The 20,656-nt window shown below is 39.0% G+C and overlaps 2 protein-coding genes across 2 annotated transcripts; both read left to right on the forward strand.

Moving 5' to 3' along the window:
* The first annotated feature begins 315 nt into the window (after window positions 1–315).
* On the forward strand, window positions 316–8,316 carry acadm (acyl-CoA dehydrogenase medium chain). The gene is made up of 12 exons (XM_047590067.1): window positions 316–427; window positions 1,359–1,470; window positions 1,568–1,665; window positions 2,182–2,251; window positions 2,938–3,038; window positions 3,496–3,576; window positions 4,273–4,403; window positions 4,506–4,614; window positions 5,803–5,943; window positions 6,807–6,902; window positions 6,990–7,238; window positions 7,322–8,316. Exons 1-12 carry the CDS (start codon window positions 407–409, stop codon window positions 7,391–7,393), a joined length of 1,281 nt encoding a protein of 426 aa, XP_047446023.1. The 5' UTR covers window positions 316–406; the 3' UTR covers window positions 7,394–8,316.
* Window positions 8,317–9,187: 871 nt separating this feature from the next.
* On the forward strand, window positions 9,188–15,218 carry rabggtb (Rab geranylgeranyltransferase subunit beta). Its single transcript, XM_047590533.1, has 9 exons — window positions 9,188–9,297; window positions 9,636–9,743; window positions 10,972–11,169; window positions 11,265–11,370; window positions 11,585–11,637; window positions 12,622–12,732; window positions 12,988–13,113; window positions 13,228–13,377; window positions 14,165–15,218. The coding sequence occupies exons 1-9, from the start codon at window positions 9,295–9,297 to the stop codon at window positions 14,303–14,305; spliced, it is 996 nt and encodes a 331-aa protein (XP_047446489.1). The 5' UTR covers window positions 9,188–9,294; the 3' UTR covers window positions 14,306–15,218.
* The last annotated feature ends 5,438 nt before the right edge of the window (window positions 15,219–20,656 follow it).

The raw sequence follows: 20,656 nt of genomic DNA on the forward strand, positions 1-20,656 counted from the left end.
TTGTCCATCTATACTGTTTTCTTTTAGTACGTATATAACACAGTTACTTATGGGAAATAATCCCATAATTTCGTACCATCTCGTGGTTCTGTATGGTTGGGAATGACAAATAAAAATCCTTAAATCCTTCAGTTTAAAACATTTAATAGACACTGCTGATGCTGCATTAATACACTAATGTTATAGTCCTGATTTGACCTATAGATTAGTGTCCATGATGCATTAGCCAGGAATAGTTTTAGCCGTGAACTCCATTGAGTGTGTAGGTAAACACTAGAGGTGAATCTAGTTAAATAACAAACTGGAGGAAAGGTTACGGTGACGTGACACGTGACCTGAATCCTGCCCTGCGATTGGCTGAAAACGCTCCTATTTAGATCCGGGGACAAGTTTATTCCACCGTGTCATGACAATGCTGCTCAACAAGGTAAATATCTCGACGTTAGCCTTCTTTTACTACTTTAAATATATAGTTTTAGCGAATTAAAATTCATAGTTTTTTCAATTAGCGTCTTGTCTTTTATTTTTCTGTCAACAAAGCGTTGGTAGCGACGTAACGGGCTAACGTTAGCTAGCTTAAACCTGCAACGATTATGACACATTTCTGTTGTTGTTGTTGTTTTTTATTCATTTGTTTTTATTTTAATAACGCGTAAGCGTCTTTCATGTGTTTACGTCCGACTTACAGTGCTTAACACCCAAATATGTTCCCTGTTAATATTTAATATAGCTAGCTGCCCTGAATATCTTTGACTAACCCCAAGGTCTCTGTGTAGTTCCGGTCAAAATACACTCATTTTCCACTTTTCTGTCATTCGTAAATCCAGAAACTGTGTTTTTTTTAAAAGGATTTCTCCCTTTACTTAAGTCCACATTTAATAGCCCTTTTATGGTTTAATGGTTGTTAGATCAGACCATATCTAGTGCTGTGCAAATACCTGCAAGGCGATAAAGGTTTCCTAGATATCAACATATTTTAAAAACCGCCTTTAATTGTTCTTTGTGTATTTAGTGCAAATTTCAAGTCTAATTATAATGACTTTTAATCTAGACTTGGTAAAAACGTGAAAATGTACCCAGTTAAAGGCTAATTTTGCTTAATTTGTACACAGATTTATCATAAGTTGTGTTACACATGCAGATTTTTAAGTTTCACAGTCTTGATGAAAATGTTTTCTAAATATGCTGCAAATTTTAGAGTTCACGTTCAGAGAAACAGACGCATAGCTCTCGACTTTACCAGTGATACATCAGAGGAACTAGTTGAAGCAAACTAGTGATTCGTTTACATGTTATTTCCTGTATAACGTGTGCAGGTGACTTGACGCTCTGGTTCTGGTTTCCCCCTCCGCTCACAGGTGCTCAGAACCGGCGTGCGCTCCGGGATCCGTCTGCAGAGCTCCCACGCGGCTGCAGCCAGCGCCACCGCATCTTCCAGCGGCCATGCATCCGCCCAAGGCTTCTCATTCGGTGAGTAAGGACGCAAAATGTGGTATGAAATGGCTTGTTTTTTGTTTTTTTTGTTTTACTTTGTTCATTGCGTCTTCCTGCTGCTTTTGGCACACAGAGCTGACGGACCAGCAGAAGGAGTTCCAGCAGCTGGCCAGGAAGTTTGCACGTGAAGAAATCGTCCCTGCTGCTCCTGCTTATGACAGGAGTGGGGAGGTGAGTAGAGCCGAGACGACCCTGTGACGGTTTGTCGGATTAAGTGCGGCTTGAAATGACCGACATCCAAGCTGCAGACGTCACTGCGTATCTTCTGCCTGTGACTCTTGGGTCTTCCTGTTTTACTGACGGGCGCTTTAGCTGCGCAGTGATGTTGAACAGAAAGAACCAAATATATAATTGAATCTGGTCTGCTAATCGGAGGATAGTGGACATTGCTCTCAAGTTTGCAGCTTAATCTATGTCAGTAAAGTTAATTAATTGCTTTGTATTCTTATTTGTCCTCAGCGGTGATAAGTAGAAGATTAGCGTTTAATTCAGCATGGGTCATGCCTTTTATCAATGTCAAATAATTTCTCTCAGTAATGAGTTGTGCTACATGACCTCTTTTCTATTTCAAATATTTGCACAACCGCACACACCTCTTTTTCTGTGCTGTTCTAACGTAATTTTTTTCTTTATTTATCTGTTTTTAATAATTCTAAGTATATTCTGCCTATATTTTCCCTTTTACAGTATCCGTTCCCCCTCATTAAGAAAGCATGGGAGCTTGGTCTAGTGAACGGTCACATCCCGCAGGAGTATGGTACGTTATTGTTGTACTGATTGTTCACTCCAAGCAATAACACCAGCCTTTGTTTCTTTAGGATAGAGTTTCTAACTTAAACAGATCAGTGGCGGCTGCTTTTTAATTCATTCAAATGAGCTTCCTGAGGACGTCCTGTTGTGTGTTAACACACACAAATATTAGGATTATATCCACTAATTTATCATTATTGAGCTACTTTATGGATCCTGTAACGCAGTATGTCAGGTTTACTCTGTGAAATAACAAATGTATACATTGACACTATATTTATCATGAAAGGAAGTACGGCTGTAGGTAAAATGTGTTTAATTCTTTTGTCAGTGGATGTGTGTTTAGGTCGGAATAGTTAGTAGGTTTATGTTTAACAAGCAAAAACAGTTTCTACCTTGAAGCCACCAGACTCCTGAATAGTTCATATAACACTTCCTCACTTTCTCATCACTCCCACTGACTGTTATATGTAGCACAAGGCACAGAACACTTTCTAAAACTCAGGTTGTAAACCTTTAATTTAACAGATTCCTCCTACTACATCTTTGTTTTTGATTTTTGTATTTTGAAGTTTAGGTTTATTTTTACATCCTTTTATTCATTTGTTAGAGACACTTGCCAAGTATTTATTTCCTTGAATGGTTTTTACTGTGTGTGACAATAAACCTCTTGTCTGTTTGTTCGTCGTTTAGGTGGAATGGGTTTGTCGATCTTTGACAGCTGCCTCATCACTGAGGAGTTGGCTTACGGCTGCACTGGAGTGCAGACTGCCATGGAGGCCAACTCGTTGGGAGTAAGTTTTGTGTTTCTCTTATTCTGGGGCTTTATTTCAATCTTAAATAATTAAATCTAAATAAATGCAGTGTTTTGCTAAGTAGGAATTAACCCATATGAATGTTATAGCTGCTCTGTTTGATTGCTGGAGGATTGTGGATCTTGTTCAACATGTACATCTCAAACTTAGTCTGTTGATGTTGTGAAATAAATACAACAGTCCTCAAATTTGCCTTAAAGGGCATTAAAATCTATAGAACATACAGCAGCATCCGTAGCGTTGGCGTGGGAGCACCCTGCCAAACAAATAGGGTAAAAAAATAAATCAGAGAAGCCAAATTCTAACCTACGTAGAATATTTAGACGTATCAACACAGGTCCCGAGTGTTCAGATCACAAGTGGCCATTATAAAGCACACGTATGAGCAGTATACCAGTGTGTATGTAACTCGATTTCATCTGTTTCTCCCACACAGCAAATGCCCGTTATTCTGGCTGGTAATGATGCACAGAAGAGGAAATACTTGGGGAGGATGACTGAGGAGCCTCTTATGTGTGTAAGTATTTGGGTTCAGAAGATCATTAGTTATTAGAAGTGTTTTTTGTTTTGTTTTTCTTCCCCCATCCAGAGATGTTAAATAGCAATGGCACATTCTCTTAAAAGCTCTACTTAAGTACAGACATGCACATCACTCACTAATATTTCCATCACAACATATTAAATTAACTTTAAAATAATTTAAAGTCACTGTGTTTATTAAATGGGCATGTTTTTTTTTTTTTTTTTTTACTTTAATTTGGTTTTGGATTTAAAAAGTATATTGTCAGTTAATTAATTCAGACTATTAAGAGATAAAATACCCCCACTCTTGTGTAATTAGAGCCATTTGTGTTAGAGTTGTGCAGCAGCTCTGATTAGAAATAGAAAAGTTTTAGAAAACTCTTTGATTTAATGAACGTAAAGGAGACATTATGTGTAGGAGAACATTTAAAAAGTTATTTTTCCTCCACTATTGCTGCACTAAACTAAAAGCTGAAGTCACTTTAAAATCTGAAAAGAAGGGAAAAGCGAGTCAGTGTCCTGGCTTTGTTGGTATTTGGTCTATTTTTGTGTCATCACCCACTGATCAGGGTGAAGGTCAGATCAGTATCGATTTCCCTTTCACTAAATGGGTCGTAGCTCGGAGCTTTCATCCTGCTTCAGATCAGACCGAGTTAAACCCCCTGGTTTTGTTTGTTGTTGTTTTTTCCAGGCGTACTGCGTCACGGAGCCCGGCGCAGGCTCTGATGTGGCCGCCATCAAGACCCGAGCTGTGAAGAAGGGGGACGAGTATGTTGTTAACGGGCAGAAGATGTGGATCACAAACGGAGGGAAAGCCAACTGGTGTGTGCTGGAACTTTTAAACAGTTTACCTTTCGTGAAAGAAGTGACGCTGTCTCCTTTTTAAACATCTTAGTTATTTAAACACGTCTTTAATGTTTGTAGGTACTTCCTCCTCACCCGCACAAACCCAGATCCTCAGTGTTCAGCTTCTAAAGCTTTTACTGGCTTCATTGTGGATGCCGACACTCCAGGAATTCAGGTTGGAAGAAAGGTAAGATGGGCCTGATACTGAATTTTTAATTGCCGGCCCCTTTTCACCTGCATGGATGGAAGTGAACCTTCAAAATGCCAATGGTCAAAAGTTTGTCTGTAATACTTCACCTAAAATGATGCAGACTGAACAACCTGCAACAAGAGCTCGAAAGAGATGTAGTGCAAGAGAAGTGACACCTGGAGTTTGATTAAAAAAATGATGAGACGGCATTTTATTTTATTTTTTTAAAAGGCAAGAAATATAGTGTCATTGATGGCCTGCAAGACCCCACGCCACTGTTTTCATTATGATCATTATTTTATATTGATTCATTTATTTCTTAGCTGTGTTTGTTATTTAAATTAATATTCTCTTCAACTTACATGTCACAAAAGGCCTTAAAAACAAAAAGGCACCGTTTTTGGACAAAGTTTTCCATTCTATAAGCACCAGAATCACCTTAACCTTAGCGATGCCATCCTTAGTTACAGCAGAGAAACATTTAGTGACGTTAAACTGTGAACTGACCTGTAGAGGAGCGTCTCCATATGGGGCTTCTCAACTAGATTTGTATTAACGCTGTTAAAACACAGACGTGGATTTGTGAAAGAAGGTAAACAGAAGGAGGGAAAAACTGCCTTGGGGCCAGCACAGCTACAAAACTGCTGCTCTGGATTTATATTTGTATGAAAGGTTGTTAAATATTTTCAGGAATATTGTTTAAAGCAGCAAGTCAGGACGTGTTTGCAGAGTAAACCCGGAAGAAATGACTTGATACGTAACTAGAGAATCAAAAAGTTCTGTGTTCACTTTGCAAAAATGTCCAGGTGGATAAACCTGCCGAGCACAAATCTCTGGTTGTTTTAAAACTTGTATTACCTGAGAACAATGAGTTAGACTTGAAGGGATTGTTTTTAAAACGTTAACAGGTTCCTTTAAGTTGCATAAAACACGATTTAGCCTTAAGATGCACATAGAGCTCTACAGCGTCTGGGGGCGAATGTTTTAGTTGCGTGATCATCACCTCATCTGAACATTCAAGAAAGTCATGAACATGGAGAGTGAATAAACTGTAGACAAAACGATGGGCGTGGTTCCTGACTTCATGCAGGTTTTTTAAGATTTATTTAGTTTTTTCTCATGCAGGTCAAAGCTCAGTCTGTCTTCTGTCCAACCAGGAGGTAAAACGTCCTTTTGTCCCTGCAGGAGATGAACATGGGTCAGAGGTGCTCTGACACCAGAGGCATCACCTTCGAGGACGTCAGGATCCCGAAGGAGAACGTCCTGATCGGAGAGGGAGCGGGATTCAAGATCGCCATGGGGGCCTTCGACAACACCAGGCCACCAGTGAGTCTTAGACCAGCTCAGACCGGACGAGTTTAGATTTTATATGGAGTTTTTATGTGAATCTGTAAAATCCACCATCCATCTTCAAAAGATGCTTCGTTGTTTAAAATAAATCTTGGTGTAACAGGGACAGAAATTAGAATTTCAAAAAACATCTGGGTCATATGACTTAAAAAAATTATGTAAAACAAACAACAACACTATTCATTAGAACAGGAGCAGGAACTGTGGAAACGTTGTCATGGGGGAGGAAACACCAGAGGCTGGATTTAAAAACACTGCCCTAAAAACCCTAAAGGTATATGTATAGACATAAAAATAAAATAATTACTACTTTTTAGTTTTACCGTATTTAGCATTTTTATAGTTTTTTATTTATTTAAGATTTAATATAAAAAGGTAAGTCTTGAGTTTACCTTTAACCCCCTGAGACCTGAGCCTTAGTTTGGTATATATTTTTAATTTCTCCATTTATCTTCATTTGGGATTATTAGGAAGTAGTTTTTGGAAGAAATTATGTCCTCGTGTGTGGACATGGGGATTATTTCTCTATATTATAATAAAGTCACCAAAATATAAGACTATTCACTTTTATATTTGAACCTTGCTGTGTAAAGACAGAATTGCAAATAATGCAATTCAACTAGTATCTAGTTAAGAGGATAAAAACGTAAATGAGGCAGAGTAATCTGACACACACCTAAAACTTAATGTCCCCATATGTGGACGCAGGGTCTCGAAATGCAGTGTTTTTTTTTTGTTTTTTTTTTTTATTGGAATATTTAGGTTTTGTGCATTTCTAACAGTAAATGCAAACACAGCAATTGTGTCTTTTTATAATATATATTCATAATGTGATGCAGGTGGCAGCAGGAGCCACAGGTCTGGCGCAGAGAGCCCTCGATGAAGCCACCAACTACGCCCTGGAGAGGAAGACGTTCGGCCGACTCATCGCTGAGGTTTGTTTCACACCTCGTGTTCTGTCCCATCACACAAAAAGGTGTGACCGACCAACGACCGACTTCACCCTTTTTCTCGTTCCGCAGCATCAGGCCGTGTCCTTCCTCCTGGCTGAGATGGCGATGAAGGTGGAGCTGGCCAGGATGGCGTACCAGCGGTCCGCCTGGGAAGTGGACCAGGGCCGCAGGAACACTTACTACGCCTCCATCGCCAAGGCCTACGCCGGGGACATCGCCAATCAGGTGGCGAGCGACGCCGTTCAGATATTCGGCGGCAACGGCTTCAACAGCGACTACCCGGTGGAGAAGCTGATGAGAGACGCGAAGATCTACCAGGTGAGTGATTATGTTCTGCTTCCGATCCACCACCATCGCTACCTCTGTGCTTTTCTTTTAATTTAATTTGACTTCTTTTGCAGATCTACGAGGGAACGGCTCAGATCCAAAGAATCATCATCGGCCGGGAACATCTGGGAAGATTCAAGAAGTGAAACCCCCCACGTCCTGATTTGTCCATATTTAGATGCATCTGTCGTAGCTTTTCAATACATCACACACGTTCTTATAAAACAGATCTGGCCACTTAAACTCAGGATAAAGTTTTAACTTTTTTTTTTTTGCCTTTAATGTTTCATCCAGCCGTTCTTTTTTTTTTTTTGGGGACTCTGAGAAAATCAAGATCTGTGAGCTCAGAGGACGCACCCCCTCCCTGATGCCATAAATCCTTCTGAATGTACTTGGCAACTCATTAAGTCACAAAAAATGTTCTGTTTGCTTTACATCAAGTATTAAATGTTGAGGCTCAAACACTGTATCTACAGGAGGGGGAAAAAAATAGCATTAAACTGGAGCCAGATACATTTGGACACGTGTGACTTAATAAGTTGACATTAAAAGATTTAATTTATGTGTATGAGGCTGGACTGTCGAGTTCTGGGGAGCACGAGCAGCTTCAGCCTTTCACTTATCATCGTAATGGTTTTGGTCACAGTTCTGATTTGCTGTAAAAATCAAAGATGGTGATTTCATCTCTTCATGCCTTAATCTGCCTTCGATATCAATACTCCGCCTCACCTTCTAACGCCTGTTCAAAAACATCAAATAAATTGTTAAATAAAATGTACAAATCCTTTTCTCAGCAGAATGTGTGGATATATATATATTAATATAAGACTGCATGGTGCCTGAAAGCAGATTTGTATCGGTTGCTGTTGGCTCTACATTTAAAAGACGTCCATCTTTACAGTGAAGTTGTGTAGATATAGGAGGTGCTGTATCTGTATGGGTGTAATGTGTAGGCTGCTGTCACACTCTTGACAACCTGGAACTGTATGCCATCAATTCATTCAGTGTAAACTTTTCTTTTTGTGTGCATTAATGACTGAAATAAAATACAATTCTCTTGTCTTCCTCACATTAAATGAGTTGAGAAAACCTAAACTAACAAAGAATAGATTGTGTTTTTTGTTTTTTTTTAAGATTAGGTGTATGTCCCGTATATTGACGTAAACTGTGGGGTCAGTTTTAAACAAACTCGTAGCACCCATGAAGGCAAAGTGCAGCCGTCACAACAAAAAGGTGCAAAGGATGTAAAATGACTTCATAACTTCAGAAATGAAAACTTTTCATTTATTTTCTATTGAGAAATTCTGCCTTTGGATCTTGTCCCAGATGTTGGACTAATGCTCTTCGGTGATAAATTAATTCCTTCCAATTAGTTTTAAGGTTGATTAATTGAGGTTACTAAAAAAAATAAAGGAGTGCCATTTGTTGTTATGACAGATGATTTAAAAGCAGTTAAAATTTGAACCAGAAAAGCTGTTCTAGTATTCAAAGTTGACCATAAAAGTTTGTGATTGCTGTATAAATATATTATTAGATTCTTATTAATGTACACACCGTTTTGCAGTTGTTTGAGGTCTAGTTTATGTCATTTATAATCTTTTCTATTATTTTAATTATAGATTAAACGTCTCATTTTACTAGTTTGCAAAAGTCCAGGAAATAGTAATAAACTTGAGTCAAAAGTGATCTTCACATTGAAGTCCAATTAATTGTCTCTAAATTATTAAGAAAATCAATTATTTAAAAAATAATTCATAATTCTATTGAAACTATTGAAATTTATAAATATTTTTCTTTAAATATTCAGCATTTACGTTTTAATTTAGTCTAATCTGTAACATATAGTAGTTTAGCTCCTTTTTTGTAAAACAAATAAAATAAAATAAAAATAAATAAAACAATTTTAGTACTTTACAATGCACTCCCTCCAGTAGTCTGCAGTTTTACTCTGATGCTGAAGGTGGCGCCATACAACTGAAAACCGACCTCCGGAAAATAGAGAGTAGAAGAAGAGGAGGCGGAAGCCTGAACATGCAAAATAGCCAGAATGGTAACCAAGACTCTGTTTAAATGCGATATTCAATGCAGTTTAACGTAACATTTTTACCGAAGCGGGTTTAAATATCCACTCGTTTCTATTTTTCTCACATACAGCCTCACCCTGAGCGTTAGCAGGTGGTAAAGAGGCTAAAACGTAGCTAGCATCGGCGTTAGCATGTAGCTCGTTGGAGGCTCAACCTGTCAACAAGCTGCTGACCCTTTGTATATTCATCATTTAGCTACGTAACACCAGTTAACTCTGTGACATGTTTAAAGGTGAATGGTTGGAGATTGTGGCATTTGAGGTTCTGGCCTGTTTGACCTGATGTGATGTGTGTTTAATGTAAGGGCACCCAAATGAAAGATGTCATGATCAAGCCTGACGCTCCCAGCACACTGTTACTGGACAAACATGCGGACTACATCGCTGCCTACGGCTCCAAGAAGGACGACTATGTGAGTAGACACTGTCTCATGGGGGAAGGGAGGGGAGGTTTATATGTAGAGATGGGAGGATGAAGCCTTGCGAAGCTTCATCCTGATTGTATTCGCTGTTGAATCCTCAAATACAGATCAAATACAGATCCTACCAGTGACACCTAGTGGCCCATGATCTTCCTAATGAGTCACTCTTAAGCAGCTGTGTCAATATTTTGAAATGTCAATCGGCTTATTACTTGAAACTTGATTTAGATATCAGATATTCCTGGTTTGGTTTCCCTGCTTGGGATTATACAAGCAGCACTGCGTCCATCATTAAAGACGCATATCATCCCTTCCATCACATCTTCTCCCTGCAGCCGTCAGAGAGAAGGGACACAAGCTGTAAGACATCCAAGGACCTGAACAGCTAATAATAATGATAATAATAATAATAATAATGATAATAATAATAATAATGATGATCAGGTAGTTCAACATCAGTGGTTTGGAGATATGTCTGGAGGTTTCATTGGAAACCACTTTTAATGGTAATGATCATCATCCCTGGATCTGGATGATAAACCTTTTCCCTATTGTCATTAGAGAACACGTTTTTAATTTCAACACATACTGTGTGAAGATTCACATTAAAGAATTAATTGTAGAGATACTTTTTTGAGAATGATTTTGAAGGACGTCCTTGCGGCACAGTAAGGAAAATAAAGTGAATATGTGCATGAGAGGATTGTGCTTGTGGGATGTTGTGGGAAGTTTTTAATTACAAAGAAACTCTGCTCAGTGGTGCTTGGTTTCTACCGACTTCTTCTCTTAGAAAAAATCCTGTCACAGGAGACTGGGGATCATTTTCTTCTGGTCCGGTGTATTAAGTAGGGAGGGAGCACCGAGCATTTCAAGTCTTTTTTTAATGAATGAAGATGCACCAAAGATTCAAAGTAGTCACCTCACTTCCAGTGTTTCACTGTAACGTATGAAGAACTTCATCAGTTTTGTGATCACAGAGATTTGATACAGTGTTTTGAACCATTCTGCTTCAATAGAGAGAAACATGCTTCGGAGCTTCAGCGTCGAATCTCTTGTAATGTTTATTATGGACAAATCTGATCGATACTGTACTTTTTCTTGTTTATTTGTTTTACATCTGACAAGAAATCAATTTTTTCTGCCCTCTCGAATTTCTGTTGCAGAGAGCTGTAATAAAAGCACTCTCTTTTCTCTAATGCTCTGGTGTGTGTTGTTCCAGGAGTACACTCTGTCCGAGTACCTGAGGATGAGCGGCATCTACTGGGGGCTGACAGTGATGGACCTGATGGGTCATCTGCCCAGGATGAACCAGCAGGAGATCATAGACTTCATTAAATCCTGTCAGCACGAGTGCGGCGGCATCAGCGCCAGCATCGGCCACGACCCCCATCTCCTCTACACCCTCAGCGCTGTGCAGGTGACGCCAGTCAGACTATTCTCAGTGTCAAAATGTCTAAGATTAGTCTGCCTGGGTTTTATCTCACTGTGTGTTTCTGAACGTTTCTTCCGCAGATCTTGAGCTTGTATGACAACGTGGACGCGATCGACGTGGACAAAGTGGTGGAATACATCAAAGGGCTGCAGCAGGAAGACGGCTCGTTTGCGGGAGACAAATGGGGTGAGCAAGCCCTGCTGCGATTCACGTCGTCTCATAAAACATTTGCTTCCTAAATGCGGAAAGAATATAAATGTAGTAAATGTAAAATGTAAAAACCTTTGGGTCATATTGTATGGAGGTCAGAGTTAATCCTTTAAACTATTTAAATATATTATGTGAAAACACCAGGACAGTTTGTGGTGTAATTTTAATTATTGTTCTTTGTTTTTTTCAGGAGAAATAGATACACGGTTTTCTTTCTGTGCCGTCGCCACACTTTCATTACTGGTATGTGTATCTTCTTTTCCTTTTTGCAGTTATACAAATGTATTTATTTATATTTTTCAGCTGTGCAGTAAATCCTTCTTGAAGGTTATAATGTTCAGTTTTAGAGAGCTCTTCATTAAACTATGTTTATATCAATAAAAGGTGCATAACCGACACAAGACTTAGACTTTGACAGACTTTAATGATCCACGAGGGAAATTACTTTGTCACCGTAGCTTTGTTGCCAATAAAAGTAAACACTCAAAACCACAAGAGAGATAAATAAACTGAGATTAAATTAAAGTAAAATAAACATGAGCAGTGTAATCAGAAAAATGTACAAAATTAGCATTATGAAAATATACAAAACTAGTTGGCAAAATAGTGTCCAAGGTTGTGTGGATGTTTGGCCAGTTGCATAGAATCAGTGGTGTGGATGGTGTCGTCATGGTGTTTCCATTGACTGTGTATATTCTGGTGTTTCTTGTTAATGGTGTTTCCTTATTGGTTGAGGGAAAAGCCGGGCACATATATACTGTGGTCCTATGAACCAGTTCTCCAAAGCTCTTCTTTAGACACACTCTGACTGGGTCCTATCAAGCGCACACAGTCCATCGATCCTGCTGCCGAAGACCTCGCGTTCCCCGTGAGGACAGACAGCTCCACCGACCCAAACCTCCTCCTTCTCCGCTCCTCCACCTCCATCCGGCCTGGCATCCACAGCACTTCTTCTGAAGTTTAGCTCGCTCCAGACAAATTAAAAACAGCACAAAAAGATAAAAACGACCGAAAACCATTTGATTTGTTCAAGTCACAGAAAAAAACAAGAACAAGTCAGACTAAAAAAAAACTACCATTAACACGCTTCATGGAGCTACTGGCGACATGCAGCCACTCTCTCAGACACACTTTTCAAAAAAACTGCAAACTCTCTCTTGGCACTTGTCTAAAACTGTTTCAAAGTTTCTAAACTGAAACGTTAACTGTGTCTCTTTTCTCTTCTAGGGCAAGATGGATACAATAAATGTTGACAAGGCCGTAGAGTTCGTCTTGTCCTGCATGAACTTCGACGGAGGTTTCGGCTGCAGACCTGGTTCAGAGTCTCACGCTGGTCAGGTGAGTGACTCTGTGTACAGAAAAACTTCATGAACGTTGCTCAAAGTTTGAATTAATAACCAAAGCGATATGAAAGAATTCATGTTAAACTGACTCTGCCTCATGATGTGAGTCTGACTCATCTCTGAGACAGTGACAGGAACAGAATGAAATGTTCTCACTCTAGATGGTGACAGATTTTTTTTCCATTTCCACTCCCGTTGATCAGTGTCATGTATTAAAATCCACTGGTGTTTTTCTCCTCCTCTCCATCAGATTTACTGCTGCACCGGCTTCCTGTCGCTCACTGGTCAGCTGCACCAGGTGAACGCTGACCTGCTGGGCTGGTGGCTCTGTGAGAGGCAGCTGCCGTCCGGCGGCCTCAATGGACGACCCGAGAAGGTTTGTGCTTTCCAGATGTTACTGTTGGAAATTTAGGAAATTAGAAGTTAGAAGTAACATAGACCTCACAACAGTTCATAAGTAAAACAGCGTTTATGATGTTTATTCATTCAGCTTCCAGATGTTTGTTACTCGTGGTGGGTTTTGGCCTCGCTGAAGATCATCGGCAGGATCCACTGGATCGACAAAGCCAAGCTGCGCACGTTTATTCTGGCCTGTCAGGACGAGGAGACGGGAGGTTTCGCTGATAGACCTGGAGACATGGTGAGTGGTTGGGCACGGTCCAAATTCTTTTTCACCAATGCAGCTGTTATCAGACGATGATTCTTTTTGTTTTTGTTGATTCTTATTAACGCTAGGGCTGGGCGGTGTACCGGTTCATACCAAATATCGGTATTTTATTTATTTTTTTGTTATGGTATGAATTTTTAATATACTGGCGTACCGGTGTATTTGATTAAACAGAGTTTGGAACGCTACACCATTTTTAGAGTAGCACATCTTAACACGTACGATACAACTAAGTCACTGTGAGATATAATGAAGACGGAAAGGTCCGAAAAATGAAGCGAGAACGAGAAGATTTGTGCCAAAAACAGGTGCTGTGTTTTTATTTTTAGGTTGACCAGACGTCCCAGATTTTCGGGGACAGTTCCCATTTTGGAGGACTTGTCCCCCGGCTGTAGCTGCCCCTGAAAATGCCCCCGAATTTTAGCTTTTTATGAATGAGAAAAAAAATGTTGCGCGCAGACTACAATTATTACGGTAGTTGGTCGCGCTGCTATTGACTTTACAGACATAGTAGTTTAAATATGAATATTCATTTCATCTTGAAAACATTTATTTATTTATTTTATCTCCGAGTTGTGAATGTCCCCAGATTTCCACATCAGCAGGAAGCCATGCTAACACGTTTTACTACTAGCCTGGGATTATTCTACAATATTTCCTCATCATCACAGTAAAACAGTTCATCATTAGCCAATCTGCTGCATTAATTCCTCTCTCAATCACTAGGAAATGTCTAATTAACACTGATCGTCTTTTGCAGGTGGACCCTTTCCACACTCTGTTTGGAGTTGCAGGTCTCTCCCTCCTGGGAGACGAACAGGTCAAAGCGGTGAACCCGGTGCTGTGCATGCCCGAGGACGTCCTGCAGAAGATCGGCGTGCGGCCCGACCTCCTCAGTTAGCCCCTCCCGACCCGGCGCGCACACTCCCAACACACACTTAGGCACACGTACAAACAGCCGTCTCTCTGAACACGCTCCGCTTCACGTCAGCTCCCGCTAATGGATGTTGGAAGCAGAGAAGAGGACCACAACGCATTATCGTGGTGGAGGACAAAATGGACATGATTCCCCTCTGATCCTTCCTGGTTCATAAAAAAAAAATAGAAAGATGACATTCCTTAGCTTAATGAGTTTAGGGGAAAACTTGTAGCTGTTGGCACAAAGTAGACACGTTTCTTACTCTCCTCACCTTTCAGCTTCTCCACTAACCAAGAAAGTCAAAACCAGGTGCGTCTGTCCTGTTGTGCTTTTTATTATTGTGATCATACCAGAGTGATTGGAGAATCCGGCAGATGAGTTAAGACGAGGCACAAAGAAGGTAAAAGTTAGATTCAGTTCATCTCCTCTCACTTGTTACAGTTTAACATGTACTAACTTTTAAGCACTACATCTGTGTTTTCTCATCATGCTGCTGCTATTTCATTTAAAGAAGAAAAAATAAACGTGGAAGAGCAATCGCAAGAGCTTTGGGTTCAGCTGGAGATGCAGCTCAGGACTCTTGTTCTCGTGCGGCTTTGGTGGAAGTGGAACAGTTCTCTTTGTGACGGGAAACAGCCAGAGGTGCGACGGTGTTTTAAATGTCTTATCTCCCAGCTACACTATTTATTTAAACCCAGGTTACTCAGCTCAGACGTGCGCGGCTGCGTTCGACCTGCCTCTGTGGAACAGCTTTTAGAGAACTACCATTTTACCGCACTCTCGTCGTCTTACTGAATGAAAACGTTGTACCTGGTGTCGGTTAACTGTTCAGTGTCTGTTGTTACAAAAAAAAAGTCAATAAATCACGTGTTGACAGAGTTTTAATTACTGCTAACATGCTGTTGATTGTGTCTGATATGCAAAGTTAACACAAAGTTACACGAAGAGAAGACTTAACTGTGATTTTAAGGTTTAAATCACACAATAAAACTACTTGAATATTAAAAAAAAGAAGGAAAAAAAAGATTCTTTTGTTTTTCACTTCAGGTTTTTCACCTGAGGTGTTTTCCTTGTGGTTTAGACGTGATTCAGAAAGTTTAGTTGAGGACAAATGTGTCCTTTTCCATTTTATTTTATTGATAACTGTTTTTTGCTATCAAAATTCAGAGCACAGCAATTTGCAGTGCATAAAAAAAAAGCTGCAGCTGATCAAATGTGTGTGTTTTTTTAGCAAATTTTAATATTTCAAGCTCAAATCCAATAATGCTCTATTTTTACACCGTGTAAACTAAATTGTTACGTTGCTACCATAAAGGGACAGGGTGTTTTTGAAGAGGACACTTTTGTCCCTGAATTGTAACAATGTAACAACTTTACAATCCGGTATGAACGACTCAGGATAAACGACACAGAAATTGAACATGAAATCAAAGTTTTAGGAGTAATAATGGACAATAAATTATGTCTAATTAAAAATCAATTGAAATATTACATAAAGTCAAAGAATTCCTGAATTTCTTTACACCTCGTACTGCTCCTTTATACTCTCATACATAACCTGTTGTCTGGAAGTATGAACACACAGTCAATATTTATCCTTCAAAAAAGAGAATTATAACGAACAGCAATTATAAAGAACCAACAAACACACTTTTCATTTTTTCAAAACACTGAAATTTAAGGATCTGGTTGATTTTAAAACAATTCAATTCATGTACAAAAAATAAAATAAACAATTAGTTAACACACTGCATCCAAAAGTTGTTTCAAATGAGGAAGAATAAATACAACCGGAGGGGAATATATTTATTAAAAACAAACAAACAAAACATGCAGGTCTTTCTTTCTTTTTGTATCCTTCTAATTTTGCTGTTTTTCCTGTCAGTTGTATTCACTAATTGTCTTGTCTCCTTTTGTAATCGTTTTCTCATTTCTTTATTTTTTATTTCCCTTATTTATTGCTATTTCTGTAAATGTATAACTATGAACTGATTTTGAGTTTGAAGATAAGGAATAGGATTACAAAAGTCGATTCATCCTACTCCCTTATTTAAAAATTCGGTGGATAAGGTTGGAAATTAAAATAAATAAATAAATAAATAATGTAACCACTAGTCATCCAGAACTGAAAAAGTCACTTGGATATGTGATGAAAGCACCAACTACGTCATCCTCTGTGTCCTGTGACCACTAGATGTCAGCCTAAGCTTTCATACTGTGAGACTTTCTCACCAAAGGTCCTGGGACAAACTGATTCACTTAGTGATTACAATCTGATTTAAGGCTCTTATATATAAAACCAGCAGAGTGAGGTGGAAATATTAAACTTTCACACTCTGTTATGTTTCTACATTCGCTTCACGCTTCATTAGGTTCAGAGTTTGAGATGAATGAGATTCAGTACAACTCCCTAGATATACTATATATTTTACCGTTTATATAGAGTTTTCTCCATGCTTGGTTTTCATTAATGGTAGTAGTTACTTTACATTAGATGTTCTTAACGGAGAAGACGGTGCGGGACTATATTCTTGTCCTTTTATGACAAATATGATGTAACTCTGGTGCTGTATGTATGGTAATAGATAGTCAGGTTTAATTTGCTATTAGGACTGCATCATGGGAAAAAAATAAAAAATAAATAAATAAATCATCTTTCACAAAAGCATCCTACCGTGTAACTTAAATCAGTGTGATTTCTTTTTTTAGAATTTGTGCTAAGTCCGGCGCATTTACACTGATGACGAACAGATCAATGTTGATTAATGTGCATTCATATTAATCATATTACAGTTACTTATCCAGGTTACTGTGCGTTACTATTTTTCCTATTTTCCAGAGTAAAAATATAAATATTTGTTTCTTTTGTTTTTTGTTTTTGTTTTATTTTTTTCGTCCTGGGGAGTGACGTCATCTATGCGACAAGTCACGTTCTCAGCATGAGGACAACGCCGGTATAATAGTCACTGGTAATAGTATATACAGTCAGTGTTAATACCACGCAGCTACACAAACGTAAACAACAGTGGAGGGAGGAGAGAGATGAGCCTTTCGGAGCTGCTTTGAGGAAACGATATTAAGGTTTGCTGTACACTGTAAAAAACACAACATCAAATTTAAAGATAATTCGTAAAGTATCTCCTAATCTAATGTAGTTACTATATCTATCTTTTCATTATAAATCATTAAAAATATTATTATATTGATGCGGATCCATTTTTTATACATTAATCAGGTAATAAAATCTAACTCATTGTGTCCTCAAACAGAAAAAAATATGATTAAATAATAATTAAATAATAAACTCTCTTCAGAAGAGCAAGTGTTCTACAATTATTTACATACAAGAAGTTACATGTGTGTTTTTCTGCTGCATGTCGACTAAATCCACGTGATCAGCGTGAACGTAACACTTTTGTCTTTTCACGCCGCGGCCCCTAAATGCCACAGCTGACGCCGTGTGGAAGATTGTGTTTCAGACTGTAATAATGGAGCGACATAAAGATGGATGCACTCCGCCTCAGTAATTAGAGGCAGGTAATTCTCTCCTACTTGTTTCCCTCCGTGTAACGACGATAAGAAACTTCTCCTGTAATGTAAGCGAGATAAGGAAATGACACTTTACCTGGAACAGGTTTTAACTCTGGCTTTCATCAAATGTCAGACTAAAGATAAAGAACCTCAGCTCCATATGTGGAACATTATTATCTCCGTGCACTAATTACTGCACCGTGGTGATAGCCCAAATCAGCTTTTAATATTCTGGAGTTGTACCATTTTATATCTAGTTGCGGTCATGGTTGTGGACATATTCAGCTTTTTACTGTCGTTTTACATCTTTTTATAGTTGTGTAATGTCTCTTTAGTTGTTTTCATCCGCTTTTTGATAGTTAATGTCTCTTCATCGTTGTACATGTCTCATATTTTAGTTTTTTTGTGTCTTTATGTGGTTTGTTAGTGTATCTTCATGGTTGTTTTGCACCTTTTTTAGTGTTGATTTGTGTCTTGTCTTTGTTTTGCCTGTTTTCTGTTAGCTCTTTTGTCTATCTGTGGTTAATTTGTGTCCCTTTCGAAGTTGTTTTGTGTGTCTTTTTTTGTTTAATGACTCCCTAGCTGTTCTGCGTGACTTTTTGATTGTTTACTTTCCGTTCGCCTCTGTCTTCCATTTCGTCATTGTTCTCCTTTCATTGTTATTTTGTGTCTCTGTGCTTGTTTTGTTCTCAGTTTGTTGTTGTTTTGTGTCCTATGTTTTGGATTTTTGAAGTTGTTTCGTCAGTTTTGTGTCCCTCTGGTAGATTGGTGTCTTTCTGTGGTTGTGGGTGAAGCAGTTGTCTATGTTTCATCCCTCTTTGTAATTTTCTTTGCATCTTTTTCTATGTCTTTTTCAGCCTCTGTAGTTGCTTCGCATCCTTCTTTAGTAGTTTAGTAGTTGTATCTTTCTGTAGTTTGCTCGTGAGTCTTTGTGCTTGTTTTGCTTCTTTTTGTAGCTGTTTTGTGTCTCTGTAGTTTTCTCACGTCTTCATACTTGTTTTGCTTCTTTTTGTAGTTGTTTTGTGTCTCTGTAGTTTGTTTACCAGTCTTTGTGCTTATTTTGCTTCTTTTTGTAGTTTTGTTTCTCACTGTAGTTTGCACACGTCTTTGTGCTTGTTTTGCTCCTTTTGTAGTTGTTTTGTGTCTCTGTAGTTGGCACATGTGTCTTTTGCTTGTTTTTGTAGTAGTTTTGTGTCTCTCTGTAGTTTGCTCACGTCTTCATACTCGTTTCGCTTCTTTTTATAGTTGTTTTCTGTCTCTTTGTAGTTTGCTCACGTGTCTTTGTGCTTGTTTTTGCTTCTTCTTGTAGTAGTTTTGCGTCTCCATCCAGTCGTCCAGGCTCGGCTTGTTGCTGTTTGCTTGACATTTGAACAAAAAAGAGTTAAAAGTCACTTCGTGCAGAGCTCCTGGTTTGTATTAAGTCGGTCTGATCAGTATTCCAGCCGCGACACCAACGAGCCAGCTACTTGTCACCTTCTGACTCCGGCAGCGGGGCAACAACAGGGCCAATCAGATTGGTGGTGCCCCTGGCCCTGCCTCCACCTCTGCCACCTCTGTTCCTGCGCCATACATTTTTCATAATGTGATTTTTTTCCTCATTGCAGTGTGGACCAGCGGAAAATATACAGGCAACGGCGTGAGCTTGGTATTTATTTAGTCACCGGGGGTGGGGGCAGTAATCTGGTGTCTGGGCAGAGACAAACATGTTGGTTGTTAGGCTACTGAGAAACCCCACCGGCTCTCATTAGTGAGGACGAGACAGATGAAGAGGAAGACAGAAGGTGGGAGAGAGGAGGGGGGAAAAAAAAAAAAAGCGGAATGAGCGAAAGAGACAGAGTGAGAGTTAGAAAGAGAAGCAGGGAGAGAGACAGATGGATGGATCATAGCTTTCACCTCTGAGTCTTGTTTGTTTGCAAGAAAAAGCCGCAGCCCATTTTCCTCCCTCTCCTCATTTCTGTCACCCTCTTGTTATCTTGAAGCACAAAATACTGAGGATTAAGTCCTGGACACGAGGCTGCAGCCAAACACCGGTGAACCTCAGGCCCAGCAGACACTCACTTAATAAATGTTTAATTAACCCACAGCACCTTGGAGAAAAACATATATAAATATATATATATATAATTATACATGAGTTTAATTTTTAACCCAGTTGGTGCACGTTATTATTATTATTCAACTCCTGTTTGTTTCGGCTGAATTTATAATTCACCACATGTCACTGTTGAGTTTTTACCCATCAAGTTACTGACAGAGCAGCTGTTGATGGTCGACAATGAAACGTGTCAAAGATGTAGATTATTTACCATCGTTTGAGGTCCAAACCTTCACAAATAACTCTGAAAGGGGTTAATTATCAGGCTGTGGAGCTACGACAGTGCCTTAGAAACTAAACACTGAGAACTACTGAGGCAGCATGAGCAAGAAAACACATTAAACATCTGCTTATCATTAAATCCTAAATAACCTTTCATCCGTGTAACCTATTATTTAAAAGCTCGACTGAGAAAATTGTGAATTTAATATCAGGTTGATTTCTGTCCAGTTTTACATCTTCTTATTTATTTATTTTTTTTTTCAAGCAGCTTGAAATAACAATGCATAATGAAGCAGCCCGGCTTCTCTCCCTCTCAGACAATGACTTCTTCTACTTTGCTGGACCGTCAGCCACTTAAGTCACTCTCCATGTCCACGGGCCACAGCGGACATATTTTATTCATTTCGTCTAATATTTTATTTTTCTGACAAGGTCAACTAACAAAAACAACAGCCAGACACATAAAAATCTCTTGGTGCCATGTT

This window comes from Mugil cephalus, chromosome 7 (assembly GCF_022458985.1).
Source record: "Mugil cephalus isolate CIBA_MC_2020 chromosome 7, CIBA_Mcephalus_1.1, whole genome shotgun sequence".
NCBI classification, from domain to species: domain Eukaryota; kingdom Metazoa; phylum Chordata; class Actinopteri; order Mugiliformes; family Mugilidae; genus Mugil; species Mugil cephalus.

Bases quoted from the DNA above. Each gene is read 5' to 3' on its own strand.
- acadm (XM_047590067.1), top strand. From the start codon at position 407: ATGACAATGCTGCTCAACAAG. The intron at 1,471-1,567 runs GTGAGTAAGGAC...TTTGGCACACAG, and splicing joins CGCCCAAGGCTTCTCATTCG to AGCTGACGGACCAGCAGAAG. The intron at 7,239-7,321 runs GTGAGTGATTAT...CTTCTTTTGCAG, and splicing joins GAGACGCGAAGATCTACCAG to ATCTACGAGGGAACGGCTCA.
- rabggtb (XM_047590533.1), top strand. The intron at 12,733-12,987 runs GTGAGTGACTCT...CCTCTCCATCAG, and splicing joins CAGAGTCTCACGCTGGTCAG to ATTTACTGCTGCACCGGCTT. The intron at 13,378-14,164 runs GTGAGTGGTTGG...CGTCTTTTGCAG, and splicing joins CTGATAGACCTGGAGACATG to GTGGACCCTTTCCACACTCT.